General features: G+C 49.0%; 1 protein-coding gene across 1 annotated transcript in view; it reads left to right on the top strand.

The window, feature by feature from the left end:
• Positions 1 to 2,171: 2,171 nt before the first annotated feature.
• The window catches only part of LOC138786514 (elongator complex protein 5-like), a 39,060-nt gene continuing 20,645 nt past the window's right edge, over positions 2,172 to 20,586 (top strand). The window contains exon 1 of the mRNA XM_069963497.1: positions 2,172 to 2,285. Coding sequence (XP_069819598.1) covers positions 2,234 to 2,285 — 52 coding nt within the window. The 5' untranslated portion in view covers positions 2,172 to 2,233. The remainder of the gene's footprint in view (positions 2,286 to 20,586) is intronic.

Genomic DNA, 20,586 nt, shown 5'->3' with positions numbered 1-20,586 from the left:
GGGTCCTCACACCTGTAGATGTAACACTGGGGGGGTCCTCACTCCTGTAGATGTAACACTGGGGGGGGGGGGGGGGTCCTCACTCCTGTAGATGTAACACTGGGGGGGGGGGTCCTCACTCCTGTAGATGTAACACTGGGGGGGGGGGGGTCCCCACTCCTGTAGATGTAACACTGGGGGGGGTCCTCACTCCTGTAGATGTAACACTGGGGGGGGGGGTCCCCACTCCTGTAGATGTAACACTGGGGGGGGGGGTCCCCACTCCTGTAGATGTAACACTGGGGGGGGGGGGTCCCCACTCCTGTAGATGTAACACTGGGGGGGGTCCCCACTCCTGTAGATGTAACACTGGGGGGGTCCCCACTCCTGTAGATGTAACACTGGGGGGGGGGTCCTCACTCCTGTAGATGTAACACTGGGGGGGGGGGGTCCCCACTCCTGTAGATGTAACACTGGGGGGGTCCCCACTCCTGTAGATGTAACACTGGGGGGGGGGTCCTCACTCCTGTAGATGTAACACGGGGGGGGGGGGACCTCACTCCTGTAGATGTAACACTGGGGGGGGGGTCCCCACTCCTGTAGATGTAACACTGGGGGGGGGGGGGTCCCCACTCCTGTAGATGTAACACTGGGGGGGGTCCTCACTCCTGTAGATGTAACACTGGGGGGGTCCCCACTCCTGTAGATGTAACACTGGGGGGGGTCCCCACTCCTGTAGATGTAACACTGGGGGGGGGTCCCCACTCCTGTAGATGTAACACTGGGGGGGTCCCCACTCCTGTAGATGTAACACTGGGGGGGGGGGAGTCCTCACTCCTGTAGATGTAACACTGGGGGGGGTCCCCACTCCTGTAGATGTAACACTGGGGGGGGGGGTCCTCACTCCTGTAGATATAACACTGGGGGGGGTCCTCACTCCTGTAGATGTAACACTGGGGGGGGTCCCCACTCCTGTAGATGTAACACTGGGGGGGGGTCCCCACTCCTGTAGATGTAACACTGGGGGGGGGAGTCCTCACTCCTGTAGATGTAACACTGGGGGGGGGGTCCCCACTCCTGTAGATGTAACACTGGGGGGGGGGTCCCCACTCCTGTAGATGTAACACTGGGGGGGTCCCCACTCCTGTAGATGTAACACTGGGGGGGGTCCCCACTCCTGTAGATGTAACACTGGGGGGGTCCCCACTCCTGTAGATGTAACACTGGGGGGGTCCCCACTCCTGTAGATGTAACACTGGGGGGGTCCCCACTCCTGTAGATGTAACACTGGGGGGGTCCCCACTCCTGTAGATGTAACACTGGGGGGGGGGGTCCCCACTCCTGTAGATGTAACACTGGGGGGGGGGTCCCCACTCCTGTAGATGTAACACTGGGGGGGTCCTCACTCCTGTAGATGTAACACTGGGGGGGGCCCACTCCTGTAGATATAACACTGGGGGGGGGGGGTCCCCACTCCTGTAGATGTAACACTGGGGGGGGGGGTAGATGTAACACTGGGGGGGGGGGGGTCCCCACTCCTGTAGATGTAACACTGGGGGGGGTCCCCACTCCTGTAGATGTAACACTGGGGGGGGGAGTCCTCACTCCTGTAGATGTAACACTGGGGGGGGGGTCCCCACTCCTGTAGATGTAACACTGGGGGGGGTCCCCACTCCTGTAGATGTAACACTGGGGGGGGGAGTCCTCACTCCTGTAGATGTAACACTGGGGGGGGTCCCCACTCCTGTAGATATGACTTTTGGGGAGAAGACCCTCCTGAGGACGTGGCTGCCATTTTATTGGTGGTTATCAGGTAACACTTACAATAATAAAATGGCGCCCGAGGCGTACGTGCTTGGTGACGTCAGCGCGCTGAGATGGCGGCGGGAAGGAGGATGAGGGGATGAGGCACTGCTCTGTACCTTACCCCTGCCGCCCTAGCTAGTGTCTCCTGAGTCGGCGCGCGGTGACGTAATACGGTGCTCACGTGATTAGGACATGTGACCGGTAGAAACTATGTAGACGAATCTCTGAGTGTGTAGCGCCATCTGCAGGAGTCTGAGAAATCTGACCCACACAGTGCGCATGCGCTTTATAAGGCGAGAAGTCTTCCTGTAGTGTGAGCACGTGATCGCATCCATGGCACGCCCCCGGCAGCCACTCTCTTACGTCATCAATGTGAAGCACGTTATCTGACGCATGGTGATGACGTTGGTTACGCCATACTGGTGCTCCTTGGAGTTGTTCTGTGAGGATGTTAGAAGAAGTGAGAAGCCTGGGGGCCCCAGGGCTGCTGCTGCTCACAGGTAATCACGGGGGCCACAGATCCATCCCTGGGGGTCGCTGTTATCCTTAGCAACCAATCATCGCCCGGCCTATATGTGACGGTGAGAGAGAGGAGCTAAAGACATGCGGCTTCATATACTGTAGTGTAGTCAGTGCTCTACCGCCCCCTGCTGCTCAGTCTACAGTGCTGCACCTCTATGTATCAGGGGGAAGAAGGGAAAGGGGGGGACATGGAGGAAGAAGGGAAAGGGGGGGGGACATGGAGGAAGAAGGGAAAGGGGGGAGATGGAGGAAGAAGGGAAAGGGGGGGGGACATGGAGGAAGAAGGGAAAGGGGGGGGGAGATGGAGGAAGAAGGGAAAGGGGGGGCGACATGGAGGAAGAAGGGAAAGGGGGGGGGACATGGAGGAAGAAGGGAAAGGGGGGGGGGGATGGAGGAAGAAGGGAAAGGGGGGAGATGGAGGAAGAAGGGAAAGGGGGGAGACATGGAGGAGGAAGAAGGGAAAGGGGGGGCGACATGGAGGAAGAAGGGAAAGGGGGGGGCGACATGGAGGAAGAAGGGAAAGGGGGGAGATGGAGGAAGAAGGGAAAGGGGGGGGGCATGGAGGAAGAAGGGAAAGGGGGGGCGACATGGAGGAAGAAGGGAAAGGGGGGGCGACATGGAGGAAGAAGGGAAAGGGGGGGCGACATGGAGGAAGAAGGGAAAGGGGGGAGATGGAGGAAGAAGGGAAAGGGGGGAGACATGGAGGAGGAAGAAGGGAAAGGGGGGAGACATGGAGGAGGAAGAAGGGAAAGGGGGGGACATGGAGGAAGAAGGGAAAGGGGGGGGACATGGAGGAAGAAGGGAAAGGGGGGGGGCATGGAGGAAGAAGGGAAAGGGGGGGGGACATGGAGGAGGAAGAAGGGAAAGGGGGGACATGGAGGAGGAAGAAGGGAAAGGGGGGGGGCATGGAGGAAGAAGGGAAAGGGGGGGGCATGGAGGAAGAAGGGAAAGGGGGGGGACATGGAGGAAGAAGGGAAAGGGGGGGGGACATGGAGGAAGAAGGGAAAGGGGGGGGGACATGGAGGAAGAAGGGAAAGGGGGGGGGACATGGAGGAAGAAGGGAAAGGGGGGGGGACATGGAGGAAGAAGGGAAAGGGGGGACATGGAGGAAGAAGGGAAAGGGGGGGGGCATGGAGGAAGAAGGGAAAGGGGGGGGACATGGAGGAAGAAGGGAAAGGGGGGGGACATGGAGGAGGAAGAAGGGAAAGGGGGGGGACATGGAGGAGGAAGAAGGGAAAGGGGGGGGACATGGAGGAGGAAGAAGGGAAAGGGGGGGGACATGGAGGAGGAAGAAGGGAAAGGGGGGACATGGAGGAGGAAGAAGGGAAAGGGGGGACATGGAGGAGGAAGAAGGGAAAGGGGGGGCATGGAGGAAGAAGGGAAAGGGGGGGACATGGAGGAAGAAGGGAAAGGGGGGGACATGGAGGAAGAAGGGAAAGGGGGGAGATGGAGGAAGAAGGGAAAGGGGGGAGACATGGAGGAGGAAGAAGGGAAAGGGGGGGACATGGAGGAAGAAGGGAAAGGGGGGGGGCATGGAGGAAGAAGGGAAAGGGGGGGGGACATGGAGGAAGAAGGGAAAGGGGGGGGGACATGGAGGAAGAAGGGAAAGGGGGGGGACATGGAGGAGGAAGAAGGGAAAGGGGGGACATGGAGGAGGAAGAAGGGAAAGGGGGGACATGGAGGAGGAAGAAGGGAAAGGGGGGGGCATGGAGGAAGAAGGGAAAGGGGGGGGCATGGAGGAAGAAGGGAAAGGGGGGGACATGGAGGAAGAAGGGAAAGGGGGGGGGGGCATGGAGGAAGAAGGGAAAGGGGGGGGACATGGAGGAGGAAGAAGGGAAAGGGGGGGCGACATGGAGGAAGAAGGGAAGGGAGGACATGATGGAAACCTTTATATATGTTACAGGAGGAAGAAGGGAAAGGGAGGACATGATGGAAACCTTTATATATGTTACAGGAGGAAGAAGAGAAAGGGAGGACATGATGGGAACCTTTATATATGTTACAGGAGGAAGAAGGGAAAGGGAGGACATGACGGAAACCTTTATATATGTTACAGGAGGAAGAAGGGAAAGGGAGGACATGACGGAAACCTTTATATATGTTACAGGGGGAAGAAGGGAAAGGGAGGACATGACGGAAACCTTTATATATGTTACAGGAGGAAGAAGGGAAAGGGAGGACATGATGGAAACCTGTATATATGTTACAGGAGGAAGAAGGGAAAGGGGAGACATGATGGAAACCTTTATATATGTTACAGGAGGAAGAAGGGAAAGGGAGGACATGATGGAAACCTTTATATATGTTACAGGAGGAAGAAGGGAAAGGGAGGACATGATGGAAACCTTATATATGTTACAGGAGGAAGAAGGGAAAGGGAGGACATGATGGAACCTTTATATATGTTACAGGAGGAAGAAGGGAAAGGGGGGACATGATGGAAACCTTTATATATGTTACAGGGGGAAGAAGGGGAAGGGAGGACATGATGGAAACCTTTATATATGTTACAGGAGGAAGAAGGGAAAGGGGGGACATGATGGAAACCTTTATATATGTTACAGGGGGAAGAAGGGAAAGGGGGGACATGATGGAAACCTTTATATATGTTACAGGAGGAAGAAGGGAAAGGGAGGACATGACGGAAACCTTTATATATGTTACAGGAGGAAGAAGGGAAAGGGAGGACATGACGGAAACCTTTATATATGTTACAGGGGGAAGAAGGGAAAGGGAGGACATGATGGAAACCTTTATATATGTTACAGGAGGAAGAAGGGAAAGGGGGGGGACATGATGGAAACCTTTATATATGTTACAGGAGGAAGAAGGGAAAGGAGGGACATGATGGAAACCTTTATATATGTTACAGGAGGAAGAAGGGAAAGGGAGGACATGACGGAAACCTTTATATATGTTACAGGGGGAAGAAGGTCATCTTTTGTTTTGCCTGACTTTATTTAGCCAGACACTCCCCAGGTAGAGGATGGTTTCAGATTTAGAGATAGCAGCTGCAGTTCTGCTTACGCCTTAATATCACAGACACCTGATGTACGTATCAGTAATGTAAGTTTGGGAAAGGACAGAATATGGGGCGGTATTACTCATGCGCAGTGTATTCACATGAATTACATGAACTTTCAATACAGGCGGGGTTTCAAGTCACAAGACAAACATGTCACACTCTGATAGGCCAGTCCATAGATGGTCAGCAGTTTCCTGTCCTGCGCAGTCAGGCTGGTACAACGTGTTGTTTACTATTATATATAGGTCAAAAGGTTAGAAAAATACATTCTGTGCAAAGTTCTGCCAACAATCCTGTACAGTATACGTCAATATATAACTTACAACAAAACAAAAGCTATTATCGGTATCCAAACCAAAACATAATAAATATATATATATGTGTGTGTGTGTTTATATACATCATATACACACTGCACATACCCATGGAAATCGTCTTCCAATCAGATGTAGAATTAAGAGTCTAATTATGACAATAATAATCAATAATCCTCTGGTGCTGATACAAATAGAATTCTTAGTTACATTTACATAGTGGCAGCATATCCATCCAATCACGTGAGAGATACCAACATAACCAAACCTTATTGTCTCATCACTCCTGTCCCTAAACCTGACTACAGATGTAGCCAACCTGCTGTAGGTCCCTTCACCGTAGGACTGGCCGTAAAGCTAGGACTTCCTCCATCTTGTACCTAACTATCCTCCTGTCACTCCTACGTCTCCCTGTGACACTGAGTGATCGGATAATAAGCTATCCCCTGCATATAACAGACCTGACTCTATAACAAGGACTCTACCACTTCGGCATCATGTGGGGATTGGAAAGTCACAACAACTAACTCTAAAAAGTTTCTGAAAAGGAAAAGTTTAGAGCAAATCTTATCTCATGGCAAAAGCAAAGAATTGATTGACACATAAACCAAAAACAGCACAACAGATAAATGCAATAACATCCCCACAATGTCGTCACCTACTATGTAACCACTAGTCACTTATAATAACCACTCAGTGACTTCACAATCATCAGTATCGGATTCTCAGAATTTCCACCACTTCTTAGTCTTTTTACTTTATTTTATACCTAAAAACCTCTTTATGATTAGATCACACAGGTCCAATGACTGGTCACATGGTCCCATCTCTTCCTGTACATAATCATATAGTATAATACATACACCAATAATATGAAGTAACTGGGCGCTTATTACCGATATAATATTTGGATCCTACTGAATTGTCTCTTGTCTCACTGAGATCATCACATATTACACATAAAATAACCACCATAGAAATAACAGCAAAGTATATACTATACATCATCTAAGGTTTCACACTTTTCTTATAATGAAAATCCACATATCATTTTCTGTAATGGTTAGTAGCATAGGTATGGATCCTTACACCTATCTTGTGACTGACAGGTCTCTTTACAGCCGCTCGGACACTTGGCCTCAGTTATATATAGGCCACTAGTATCACCTCAGACATTGGCTTTGTTCTCTCCCATAGCTTTGGCTGACCTGTAAAGAAGACACCAGTACAGACAAGGACACACCTATATAGGCCACCTGTAAGGACATACCTATATACCACCTGTAAGGACACACCTATATAGGCCACCTGTAAGGACATACCTATATACCACCTGTAAGGACACACCTATATATACCACCTGTAAGGACATACCTATATAGGCCACCTGTAAGGACATACCTATATACCACCTGTAAGGACACACCTATATAGGCCACCTGTAAGGACACACCTATATAGGCCACCTGTAAGGACACACCTATATAGGCCACCTGTAAGGACACACCTATATAGGCCACCTGTAAGGACATACCTATATACCACCTGTAAGGACACACCTATATAGGCCACCTGTAAGGACATACCTATATACCACCTGTAAGGACACACCTATATAGGCCACCTGTAAGGACACACCTATATAGGCCACCTGTAAGGACACACCTATATAGGCCACCTGTAAGGACACAACTATATAGGCCACCTGTAAGGACACACCTATATAGGCCACCTATAAGGACACACCTATATAGGCCACCTGTAAGGACATACCTATATAGGCCACCTGTAAGGACATACCTATATACCACCTGTAAGGACACACCTATATAGGCCACCTGTAAGGACACACCTATATAGGCCACCTGTAAGGACACACCTATATAGGCCACCTGTAAGGACACACCTATATAGGCCACCTGTAAGGACACACCTATATAGGCCACCTGTAAGGACACACCTATATAGGCCACCTGTAAGGACACACCTATATAGGCCACCTGTAAGGACACACCTATATAGGCCACCTGTAAGGACACACCTATATAGGCCACCTGTAAGGACACACCTATATAGGCCACCTGTAAGGACACACCTATATAGGCCACCTGTAAGGACACACCTATATAGGCCACCTGTAAGGACACACCTATATAGGCCACCTGTAAGGACACACCTATATAGGCCACCTGTAAGGACACACCTATATAGGCCACCTGTAAGGACACACCTATATAGGCCACCTGTAAGGACACACCTATATAGGCCACCTGTAAGGACACACCTATATAGGCCACCTGTAAGGACACACCTATATAGGCCACCTGTAAGGACACACCTATATAGGCCACCTGTAAGGACACACCTATATAGGCCACCTGTAAGGACACACCTATATAGGCCACCTGTAAGGACACACCTATATAGGCCACCTGTAAGGACACACCTATATAGGCCACCTGTAAGGACACACCTATATAGGCCACCTGTAAGGACACACCTATATAGGCCACCTGTAAGGACACACCTATATAGGCCACCTGTAAGGACACACCTATATAGGCCACCTGTAAGGACACACCTATATAGGCCACCTGTAAGGACACACCTATATAGGCCACCTGTAAGGACACACCTATATAGGCCACCTGTAAGGACACACCTATATAGGCCACCTGTAAGGACACACCTATATAGGCCACCTGTAAGGACACACCTATATAGGCCACCTGTAAGGACACACCTATATAGGCCACCTGTAAGGACACACCTATATAGGCCACCTGTAAGGACACACCTATATAGGCCACCTGTAAGGACACACCTATATAGGCCACCTGTAAGGACACACCTATATAGGCCACCTGTAAGGACACACCTATATAGGCCACCTGTAAGGACACACCTATATAGGCCACCTGTAAGGACACACCTATATAGGCCACCTGTAAGGACACACCTATATAGGCCACCTGTAAGGACACACCTATATAGGCCACCTGTAAGGACACACCTATATAGGCCACCTGTAAGGACACACCTATATAGGCCACCTGTAAGGACACACCTATATAGGCCACCTGCAAGGACACACCTATATATACCACCTGCAAGGACACACCTATATAGGCCACCTGCAAGGACACACCTATATACAGTAGGCCACCTGTAAGGACACACCTATATAGGCCCCCTGTAAGGACATACCTATATAGGCCCCCTGTAAAGACACACCTATATATACCACCTGTAAGGACATACCTACACTCACCGGCCATTTATTAGGTACACCATGCTAGTAACGGGTTGGACCCCCTTTTGCCTTCAGAACTGCCCCAATTCTTGGTGGCATAGATACAACAAGGTGCTGGAAGCTTCCTCAGAGATTTTGGTCCATAGTGACATGATGACATCACACAGTTGCCGCAGATTTGTCGGCTGCACATCCATGATGCCAATCTCCGTTCCACCACATCCCAAAGATGCTCTATTGGATTGAGATCTGGTGACTGTGGAGGCCATTGGAGTACAGTGACCTCATTGTCATGTTCAAGAAACCAGTCTGAGATGATTCTAGCTTTATGACATGGCGCATTATCCTGCTGAAAGTCGCCATCAGATGTTGGGTCCATTGTGGTCATAAAGGGATGGACATGGTCAGCAACAATATTCAGGTAGGCTGTGGCGTTGTAACCATGCTCAATTGGTACCAAGGGGCCCAAAGAGTGCCAAGAAAATATTCCCCACACCATGACACCACCACCACCAGCCTGAACCGCTGATACAAGGCAGGATGGATCCATGCTTTCATGTTGTTGACGCCAAATTCTGACCCTACCATCCGAATGTCGCAGCAGAAATCGAGACTCATCAGACCAGGCAACGTTTTTTCAATCTTCTACTGTCCAATTTCGATGATCTTGTGCAAATTGTAGCCTCAGTTTCCTGTTCTTAGCTGAGCGGAGTGGCCCCCGGTGTGGTCTTCTGCTGCTGTAGCCCATCTGCCTCAAAGTTGGCCGTACTGTGCGTTCAGAGATGCTCTTCGGCCTACCTTGGTTGTAACGGTTGGATATTTGAGTCACTGTTGCCTTTCTATCAGCTCGAACCAGTCTGCCCATTCTCCTCTGACCTCTGGCATCAACAAGGCATTTCCACCCACAGAACTGCCGCTCACTGGATGTTTTTTCTTTTTCGGACCATTCTCTGTAAACCCTAGAGATGGTTGTGCGTGAAAATCCCAGTAGATCAGCAGTTTCTGAAATACTCAGACCAGCCCTTCTGGCACCAACAACCATGCCACGTTCAAAGGCCTCAAATCACCTTTCTTCCCCATACTGATGCTCGGTTTGAACTGCAGGAGATTGTCTTGACCATGTCTACATGCCTAAATGCACTGAGTTGCCGCCATGTGATTGGCTGATTAGAAATTAAGTGGTAACGTGCAGTTGGACAGGTGTACCTAATAAAGTGGCCGGTGAGTGTATATACCACCTGTAAGGACACACCTATATAGGCCCCCTGTAAGAACTATGTACTATGTACGGTTACCTCAGGAAGAGACCGGAAACCTCTCCCCATCCACCTGTATACTATGTACGGTTACCTCAGGAAGAGACCGGAAACATCTTCCCCTCCCCCTCCACCTGTACACTATGTACGGTTACCTCAGGAAGAGACCGGAAACATCTCCCCATCCCCCTGTACACTATGTACGGTTACCTCAGGAAAAGACCGGAAACATCTCCCCATCCCCCTGTATACTATGTACGGTTACCTCAGGAAGAGACCGGAAACATCTCCCCATCCACCTGTATACTATGTACGGTTACCTCAGGAAGAGACCGGAAACATCTCCCCATCCCCCTGTACACTATGTATGGTTACCTCAGGAAGAGACCGGAAAAATCTCATATCCACCTGTATACTATGTACGGTTACCTCAGGAAGAGACTGGAAACATCTCCCCATCTACCTGTACACTATGTACGGTTACCTCAGGAAGAGACCGGAAACATCTCCCCATCCACCTGTACACTATGTACGGTTACCTCAGGAAGAGACCGGAAACATCTCCCCATCCACCTGTATAGTATGTATGGTTACCTCAGGAAGAGACCGGAAACATCTCCCCCTCCACCTGTACACTATGTATGGTTACCTCAGGAAGAGACCGGAAACATCTCCCCATCCACCTGTATAGTATGTATGGTTACCTCAGGAAGAGACCGGAAACATCTCCCCCTCCACCTGTACACTATGTATGGTTACCTCAGGAAGAGACCGGAAACATCTCCCCATCCACCTGTACACTATGTACGGTTACCTCAGGAAGAGACCGGAAACATCTCCCCATCCACCTGTATAGTATGTATGGTTACCTCAGGAAGAGACCGGAAACATCTCCCCCTCCACCTGTACACTATGTATGGTTACCTCAGGAAGAGACCGGAAACATCTCCCCATCCACCTGTATAGTATGTACGGTTACCTCAGGAAGAGACCGGAAACATCTCCCCATCCACCTGTATAGTATGTATGGTTACCTCAGGAAGAGACCGGAAAAATCTCATATCCACCTGTATACTATGTACGGTTACCTCAGGAAGAGACTGGAAACATCTCCCCATCTACCTGTACACTATGTACAGTTACCTCAGGAAGAGACCGGAAACATCTCCCCATCCACCTGTACACTATGTACGGTTACCTCAGGAAGAGACCGGAAACATCTCCCCATCCACCTGTACACTATGTACGGTTACCTCAGGAAGAGACCGGAAACATCTCCCCATCCACCTGTACACTATGTACGGTTACCTCAGGAAGAGACCGGAAACATCTCCCCATCCACCTGTACACTATGTACGGTTACCTCAGGAAGAGACCGGAAACATCTCCCCATCCCCCTGTACACTATGTATGGTTACCTCAGGAAGAGACCGGAAACATCTCCCCATCCACCTGTATAGTATGTACGGTTACCTCAGGAAGAGACCGGAAACATCTCCCCCCCCCCACCTGTATACTATGTACGGTTACCTCAGGAAGAGACCGGAAACATCTCCCCATCCACCTGTATACTATGTACGGTTACCTCAGGAAGAGACCGGAAAAATCTCATATCCACCTGTATACTATGTACGGTTACCTCAGGAAGAGACTGGAAACATCTCCCCATCTACCTGTACACTATGTACGGTTACCTCAGGAAGAGACCGGAAACATCTCCCCATCCACCTGTACACTATGTACGGTTACCTCAGGAAGAGACCGGAAACATCTCCCCATCCACCTGTATAGTATGTATGGTTACCTCAGGAAGAGACCGGAAACATCTCCCCCTCCACCTGTACACTATGTACGGTTACCTCAGGAAGAGACCGGAAACATCTCCCCATCCACCTGTATAGTATGTATGGTTACCTCAGGAAGAGACCGGAAACATCTCCCCCTCCACCTGTACACTATGTACGGTTACCTCAGGAAGAGACCGGAAACATCTCCCCATCCACCTGTATAGTATGTATGGTTACCTCAGGAAGAGACCGGAAACATCTCCCCCTCCACCTGTACACTATGTACGGTTACCTCAGGAAGAGACCGGAAACATCTCCCCATCCACCTGTATAGTATGTATGGTTACCTCAGGAAGAGACCGGAAACATCTCCCCCTCCACCTGTACACTATTTACGGTTACCTCAGGAAGAGACCGGAAACATCTCCCCCTCCACCTGTACACTATGTACGGTTACCTCAGGAAGAGACCGGAAACATCTCCCCATCCAGCTGTATACTATGTACGGTTACCTCAGGAAGAGACCGGAAACATCTCCCCATCCACCTGTATACTATGTACGGTTACCTCAGGAAGAGACTGGAAACATCTCCCCATCTACCTGTACACTATGTACGGTTACCTCAGGAAGAGACCGGAAACATCTCCCCATCCACCTGTATACTATGTACGGTTACCTCAGGAAGAGACCGGAAACATCTCCCCATCCACCTGTATACTATGTACGGTTACCTCAGGAAGAGACCGGAAACATCTCCCCATCCACCTGTATACTATGTACGGTTACCTCAGGAAGAGACCGGAAACATCTCCCCATCCACCTGTATACTATGTACGGTTACCTCAGGAAGAGACCGGAAACATCTCCCCATCCACCTGTATACTATGTACCGTTATCTCAGGAAGAGACCGGAAACATCTCCCCCCCCCCCCCCACCTGTATACTATGTACGGTTACCTCAGGAAGAGACCGGAAACATCTCCCCATCCCCCTGTATACTATGTACGGTTACCTCAGGAAGAGACAGGAAACATCTCCCCATCCACCTGTATACTATGTACGGTTACCTCAGGAAGAGACCGGAAACATCTCCCCCTCCACCTGTACCCTATGTACAGTTACCTCAGGAAGAGACCGGAAACATCTCCCCATTCCCCTGTATACTATGTACGGTTACCTTGGGAAGAGCACAGAAATTGCAGTATCGGCAGCTTCATCTATCATCCGTCTCTGGAGTTGACTGTGTGAATCTGAACGTTGCGTCAGCCAACCTGTATGGCAGCTCTTCCTCTTCTTTGAACTGTTTTTTTAGTTATTGGTAAGCCCAGGGACCCAACAAAATCTCTAACTCCAAGTAACCCATAATGGTGGGCTTCATATAGACCTCTGCACAGTCACCTCCAACCATCCTACATGTCTCAGTGATTGTTCTCACCTCCAGCTTATGGCAGGAGCGGTTTCTGCAGTGGAACGTCACGCTGCTTGGTGGTCACCATACATCCTTGCGTCATCCATCTTTAAAATCAGCGATTACCTACAATGAAAACTTAAAAGTTTCATTAATATTTGGGCTTCATTTACATTTTCACCTTTTAGATTTGAAATATCAAACACAATAAGTAACAATAACACAATAAACCTCTTTAGCCATCAAAAATAAAAAGTTTTGTGTGGTGTTTAAAAAAATACAAAAAATCCAAATACTCCCATTTCCATTCACCTCTATCCCCCATTTGAATCTACATCTAGAGGCCACAGAGATGCTGGATTCAATATAGAGTGCACCTAGCAGAAGAAATATTGGGGGGGTATAAAGAGTGCAGCCTGGAGCCATGGATATGGGTTTGGCTTTACTAGGGATAAAGTCATGATTAGGCCTAAGTTTAGCTTGGTATATTATAGTAGTTTGCTTTAATAATCACAAAACGGTTAAAACTAAAAATAAAGTAAAGAAATATAACATAACGTGTTATTTCTGGCTGGTATCATATTAAGCTGCTTTTGCTATAAATCCAAATAAAAGACACCTTAAAATGTAATGTAAAACATAAGTGTCAGCAGCTTCAGCTTAATTTGTAGTTTGTAACATTATTTATCCTTGAAGTCACAGAAGCAACCAGACAAAATGCCCAATCACAATGTACACAGCGCTTATGTAGCCCCCACAGTCTCATCTCCTGGGTAACCTTGAATTAGTTAAATCACAGATTTATAAGAGCAAAAACTTCTTTGAAAATCTTGTGTAAGTAAAATACCAGACACAGACACATAAAGACAATTTGCCTACAATATTGTTGGGATAGACAATATGGGGGATAGACATCTCAACAAAAAAAAAAAGAAAGAACTTTTGTGAGGCTGATTATATACCTCATGTGCCAAATCATTGTATGCTGCTAAAAACTCCTCCAGCATATTCATTAACCTCTTCAGCTCCCTTAGTACTATATCTAGCAATGAGCTAGACTGTTCTCCTTGCCCGTCTCTACACCATCTGGCTAAGGTATCAACATATGCCGTACCGGAGTCTAATAACCTCTCACTCATGGTTAGCCAGCACTTGTTATAAAGGCAAGGAGCATCTAAAAAGTGTCATCCGGCACCTTCATACTACAGAGGTTTACCATCTCTACTTACGTGACCTTGTACACCATTTGAATTTAGGCTGCCCACTTCCAAAAAGGCATTGGTCTTACTATCAGGTCAGGGGCACTTTGAATCAAAGTAACTACTTAAAAAACTGACCAAGGGCAAAATTCCTGTAGAACATAGTCTATACGCCACCATTGGGGGTAGGTTCGCTCCTGCAGGATCTGGGGTTTATATACAGATATAAACTGGGTACAATGGTATAACATAATGATGTGGCTTGGGTCTGCCACACACACTACGATATTCTACTCCACCCAGCTGGACCTGTGCTCCCCACCCATTATCCTAAAGTTTTTCCTTCTGTTTGACCCTCTGGCTCTCATCTCTACTCCGTCTACTCCACACCCTCCCCTCTTAGAACTCTAATCCTTGATTCCCCCTTAGTTGTCTAAGCGTCTTCTACCCCACTAGGGATAGTACTTAGATTGGCCCCTAAGGTTCCTGGAAATTCCAAGGACCCATTTGCCCTGCATGTTACATGTAGGTCTGGTTACCTACCCACAAGGCAAAATAAGTGTGCACAGGTGTGTGAGGAGTTTCCCAGGTATTGGTCAGAGAGCCAGAGGTTGGTGGGGCTAAGGCATGTATCTGCCTTCATATCAAACCTCCTCAAGATCTGTTAGATCTTGTACAGCATCTTTTCATGCCCATCACGAACTATATCTTAGCTTCACATAAACTTCTTCTGAAGACTGGGGATCCCTTCTTTTAGTGAATAACTGCCCCATCCTTGCTCATCCGGACCCTAGGTAGCGTATTGGGGACTAGACCCAAACCGTAGGTCTTGACAAGCACAGCCGCTATAGGCCCAGCCGCCATAGCAACACACTGTAGCAACCTACACTCCCTTGTTGCTAATTCCTCCTAGGGGGCAAGGGGGTATTTCACAGGTCTTTTGACCTGCTCTCTACTCCAGTACAAGCTCACCTATTTCCAATCCAAAGGTCGAATATAAGTAATAGGATCAATACAAGTCCCACTACTAGAGACAGAGATCACTTTCAGGAACCCTTTCACTAAAAAGAAGTTATGCGCCTGCTGTCTGTGACCTTGCAGCTGTTCTCGATGCCATGCTGTATTACAAGGGTTAAGCATTAATCACAGCCTCCCCGAAAGGACATAAAAGTGATCACGTTCAGCAATCCCTTTTCTTAATTCAGCATAAATACAGCAACAACTTATCTCAATCGCACAAAAGTTTGCGACGGCAATGCAGCACTTTAACCTTGTCCTATCCTGGGTTACAGAGTTCTTTGTCTAACAAATTAGACCCGACATTGAAAACACAGAGGACAGGTCTAGATAGACCCACTACTCTGAGGCACAGAAAGTACGTAAGAAAAAAAGTTTTCCTTACCTGGCCAGATATATCTGTGTGTCCGATGACGGAGGTATCACCACGTCCCGTCTCTTCGTGTTCTGGTTTGCAAGTGGTCAAAATGATAAGGTTAACTTTTTTAATTTGCCTGACTTAATAAAGCCAGACACTCCCCAAGATAGGATGGTTACAGATTAGAGTGAGCAGCTGCACCCTCCTCGTGGTCGCTATCAGACACGGAGATGACCTTCTTTTGCCCCTTCTCCCTCTTTTTTCTTTGCAGCCCTGCTCCTGTTGCCCCCCTACCCCTTACCACTATCACTCCATGGTCTGTTCCATTCTTCTACTACCCCCTCCTTCCTCTTTCCGGTGTTTTTCCCTTGTTATGACTGCATTCCCTTCCCGTCTGTCTCTGCACTGGCAATTCGCCTGTGCTATTCTGGGGGGATTGGTTTTGTGTTCTCGAGGTGTTGTTTTTGTTACATTTGCATTAATCGCTGCTTCGTGCCCTCCCGGGTGGATCGGTTTCACGGTTGCTGTGGATACTAACTTACGTCCCTGCCTATGTAACCCAAGTTGTGTTGGAAGCACCTCTCTTATTTTCTGCCTCTCTACCTCTTTCCCCTCAGGGCCCCACACACTCCTCTCTCCGTCCCTGCTACTTGGCCCCTGGTTATTGTCTCGATGCTGGTTTCCTTATTGACTTTTCTCTCCTCTGGAGCTCCCTGCCCAAGCTGATATCCTAGGTCTGTTCCGCATTTCCCCACGTGGTGCTATACACAGGTTCTTGGTTGGTTACCTGTACGGCCTCCGCCCTCCCTAGTGTTTGGGTCTTTGTTACCCATTTATCTTCTCTCTATTTTTATTTATTTTTCTTCTCTCTCTTCCCCTCACTGAGCCATGTCTTCTGTACTTTGTGTTTCGATTACGCGCAAGTCCTGACTATACCGAAGAAGCGGTCTTCCTTACTGCGTCTCCTCTGGGCTAAACGTGCTTCGGTGGCTTTTATCCAGGAAACCTATTTTAGCAAAGATCAGGTGCAGAGATTGTCAGACCGTAACTTTCCTGATGTCTTTCATAGTTGCTCCTCAGACTCCAAAACGAAGGTGGCAACTATCCTAATTGCCGACACTGCTCCTTGGGAGTTTGTGGATCAGATGTCGGACCCAGAGGGCCAGTTCCTGTTTGTGAAAGGTAAGATGGCTGGTACTCTATGTACCTTTGGTACAGTTTACCTTCCCAACACTGGCCAGTTGGAATTCCTAGAGGGCTGCTTTGCTGAAGTCGATGATTTTCTTGAAGGAGTGGTTGTTTTTGGTGGTAATCTCAATGTGGCCCTTGACCCCCTCTTGCACTCCTCTACGGGTCACTCTTCTGTCTTTGTCTTCCCTGCGCCGTACCAAGCAAACCTTTACCCTCATACCAGCTAATGGATGTCTGAAGGCTTCTTCATCCCCGTGACAAGGATTACACCTTTTTCTCGCACCCTCACAACCTTTACTCTCGTATTGACTACTTATTTCTTTCTCATGCACATCTTGATTGTGTGACTGCGGCATCCATTGAGCCAATCTCTTTCTCAGATCATGCGCTGATCTCCCTTTCCCTGACTTTTGCCCCCCCTCAACCCCGGTCGTGACACTGGCGTCTAAATGACACCTTGCTGAGAGATCCTGGAGTTCTTGCTGAAATCTGCTCGGATCTAACAGCTTACTTCACTACTAATGTCACTGCCGACTCTGCACCCCTGGTGGTATGGGAGGCCCATAAGTGTTACATAAGAGGAACATTTATTAAGCTGGCCACGCGTCTCAAGAAGGAACGGTCTGCTAAAATAATGTCACTGGTCTCAAAAATCGCGGAGTTTGATAAACAACACAAGCCTGCTATAGCTATCGAAGCGGACCTTGCATTCTTGCGGAGTAAGTTGTGTGACCTCACTTTTGCAGATGCCAAGGCCTCTCAAGCGAGATTCCGTCATCATTGCTTCGAGTTCGGCAATAAGCCCTACAAGACCCTGGTCCGGGCCCTAGAGTCTCAGAGAGCCCGCTCTTTTATCCCTCAGGTCTCTTCAGCTGCCGGCTCACGACTAACCCTATTCTCCTAAATAGCAGATGCCTCCCGTTCCTATTATGTGAACCTCTATGGTCTCTCCCCCACCGTGGACCCTACCAGTCTTGACTCCCTTCACTCTTCTATTTCTTCCTACCTGCTGGACTCCGGTCTTCCTTCTCTGCCAGAGGAAAGCAGTTCCTTACTTGAATCGTCCATCACTGCTACGGAATGGGATTGGGCGATTAAGTCCTCCCCTTCTGGCAAAGCCCTTGGCTCTTCGAGATCATTTCCTGTCTGCATATACTGTAACTCTATCTCTACGGGCTCCTCTCAACCCCCCCCCCCCCCCAGATTCCTTACGTGCCCATGTCTCTGTCATTCCCAAGGAAGGCAAAGACTCCTCCCAATGTCAAAATTATCGTCCTATATCCCTTCTGAACTTGGACCTTAAATTCTTTTCCAAAATACTGGCCACCCGCCTTACCCCTCTTCTTCTACCCATCATACATCCTGACCAGGTGGGTTTCATGCCCACGAGAGAAGCCCGTGACAACACTACCAGGGCCCTTAATATTATCCACCACGTTCGTTCTGCAGCCCTTCCAACCATGCTGTTATCCACTAATGCGGAGAAGGCCTTTGACCGAGTCAGTTGGCCCTTCCTCTTTGCCACGCTCAGACACCTTGGCCTCGGACCTCACATGTTAGAGTGGATGGGCTCCCTATACTCCCACCCCTCGGCTCAGGTCTCGGTCAATGGCATTCTCTCTTCATCATTCCCTATATCTAATGGGACGCGACAGGGCTGTCCCCTCTCCCCCCTTATTTTTATTTTGACCCTTGAGCCCTTTCTCAGACATGTCAGGAACAATGCGAATAATTCTGGGGTGCGAGTGGGGCCTGTAGATCATAAAGTTGTGGTGTATGCAGACGATCTCCTGTTCTTCCTCACTCAACTTTAAGTCTCCCTCCCTAACCTTCTCTCGGAGCTTTCACGTTACCAAACCCTTTCTAACAACAAGATCAACTTAAAAAATCTGAAGTGCTTAACCTTTCTCTTCCCTCCTCTTTTCCCTTCTGCTTGTCGCGTACCTCTCTGACATACCTAGGTGTTCAACTCACGCCCTCTGTTTCTGACATATTCAAGGCAAATTTCCCGCCTATGCTTAAACGCATTGAAACAGATTTGCTCAGGTGGCACAAGGGTACCTTTACATGGTTTGGACGCTGTTCTATCTTCAAGATGAATGTTTTGCCTCGCTTGTTTTATATTTTCCAGGCCCTCCCGGTGGCGGTGCCCTTGTCCTACTTCTGCCAACTCTCAACACTTCTTACTAAATTTATTTGAGCACATAAACAACCCAGGCTAGCAAAATCTGTATTGTACCGCTCTAAAGCTCGAGGGGGACTCGGACTCCCTAACCTCTATCACTACTATATTGCTGCCCACCTCTCTAAGGTGTTAGACTGGCATCGCCACTATGGGTGGGCCTGGAGATGGCGCTCTCCCCATTCTCCCTGTTGGCGGCTCCGTGGCTGTTGGCCTCCTCTTGCTTTGTCGGTCTCTATCCCACTGTTGCTCCGACACTGAGGATATGTCAGAAACACCTTTCCTCCATTTTTTTGGCCCCACACCCCTTCCTGATGTTCCCTGTGTTGGGAAATCCTTCGTTCTCAGCCGGCACGGACGACCCGGTCTTTCGTGCCTAGTTTCAGACTGGCGCTTTTCGTGCTACCTCCTTCCTCAACGGCCCGTCATGGCTTCCCCTCTCTGAACTCAAGCATCTCTCAGACCTTGCCCCCTTGGGGCTCTGGAGAGCACTGCAACTTCACCATTTTCTCCACTTCCTTCCTAACCCTTCTTGCTTTGCCCGCTCTTCTACGCCATTTGAGTCCCTTTGTCTGGGTTCGGGCCCCCTCCGTCACTCCCTTTCCCTTCTTTATAACATGTTGAGCTCTCCACCAGAACAGCCACCACCTCCATTTCTCACCACCTGGGAAAGAGATTTAAACATTTTTCTCTGCAGCTCAGGTAGAACAAGTTTTTACATGTGCTCATTCCTCTTCTATCTTCTTGCACCTTCAATAGGCTGGATATAAACTCCTTTCTCAATGGTACCGGGTCCCTACCCGTCTCCACCGTATTTTTCCTGATGTCTCACCGATCTGCTGCAGAAACTGTGGTGGAGAGGGCTCCCTTTTATACATGTTTTGGAGCTGCCCTAAATTGGTTCCTTTTTGGAAGGAACTGTGGCATGTCTCTTCTACCTTTACTGATCATCAACTCCCCTTTTCTTCATAATTTTTTCTCCTGCACGTGTCTGATATCTCTCTCAAAACTCTGTTCTCCGACATCTGATTAACGCTGCACGTGCATGTATCCCTGCTCTCTGGCGTCGCCCTGATCCCCCTAGTGTCTCTATGTGGATCCGCAAAGTTGAGGACATCATACACATGGAAGACCTCACTGCACAGCTGCATGGTCGTAATTCTAGGTTTTTCTGGACATCCTTTTACTGGCATCAGTTCACTGAAATGACTAAATATAAGTCCCTCCTGGCTCAGTGAGGACTGGTCTACCCTTCCCTATTCCCCCCGCCTTTTTTCCCCCCTTTTTT

The sequence above is a fragment of the Dendropsophus ebraccatus genome, chromosome 1, assembly GCF_027789765.1.
Source record: "Dendropsophus ebraccatus isolate aDenEbr1 chromosome 1, aDenEbr1.pat, whole genome shotgun sequence".
Classification (NCBI taxonomy): domain Eukaryota; kingdom Metazoa; phylum Chordata; class Amphibia; order Anura; family Hylidae; genus Dendropsophus; species Dendropsophus ebraccatus.
This window is presented reverse-complemented; position numbering and strand designations above follow the sequence as displayed.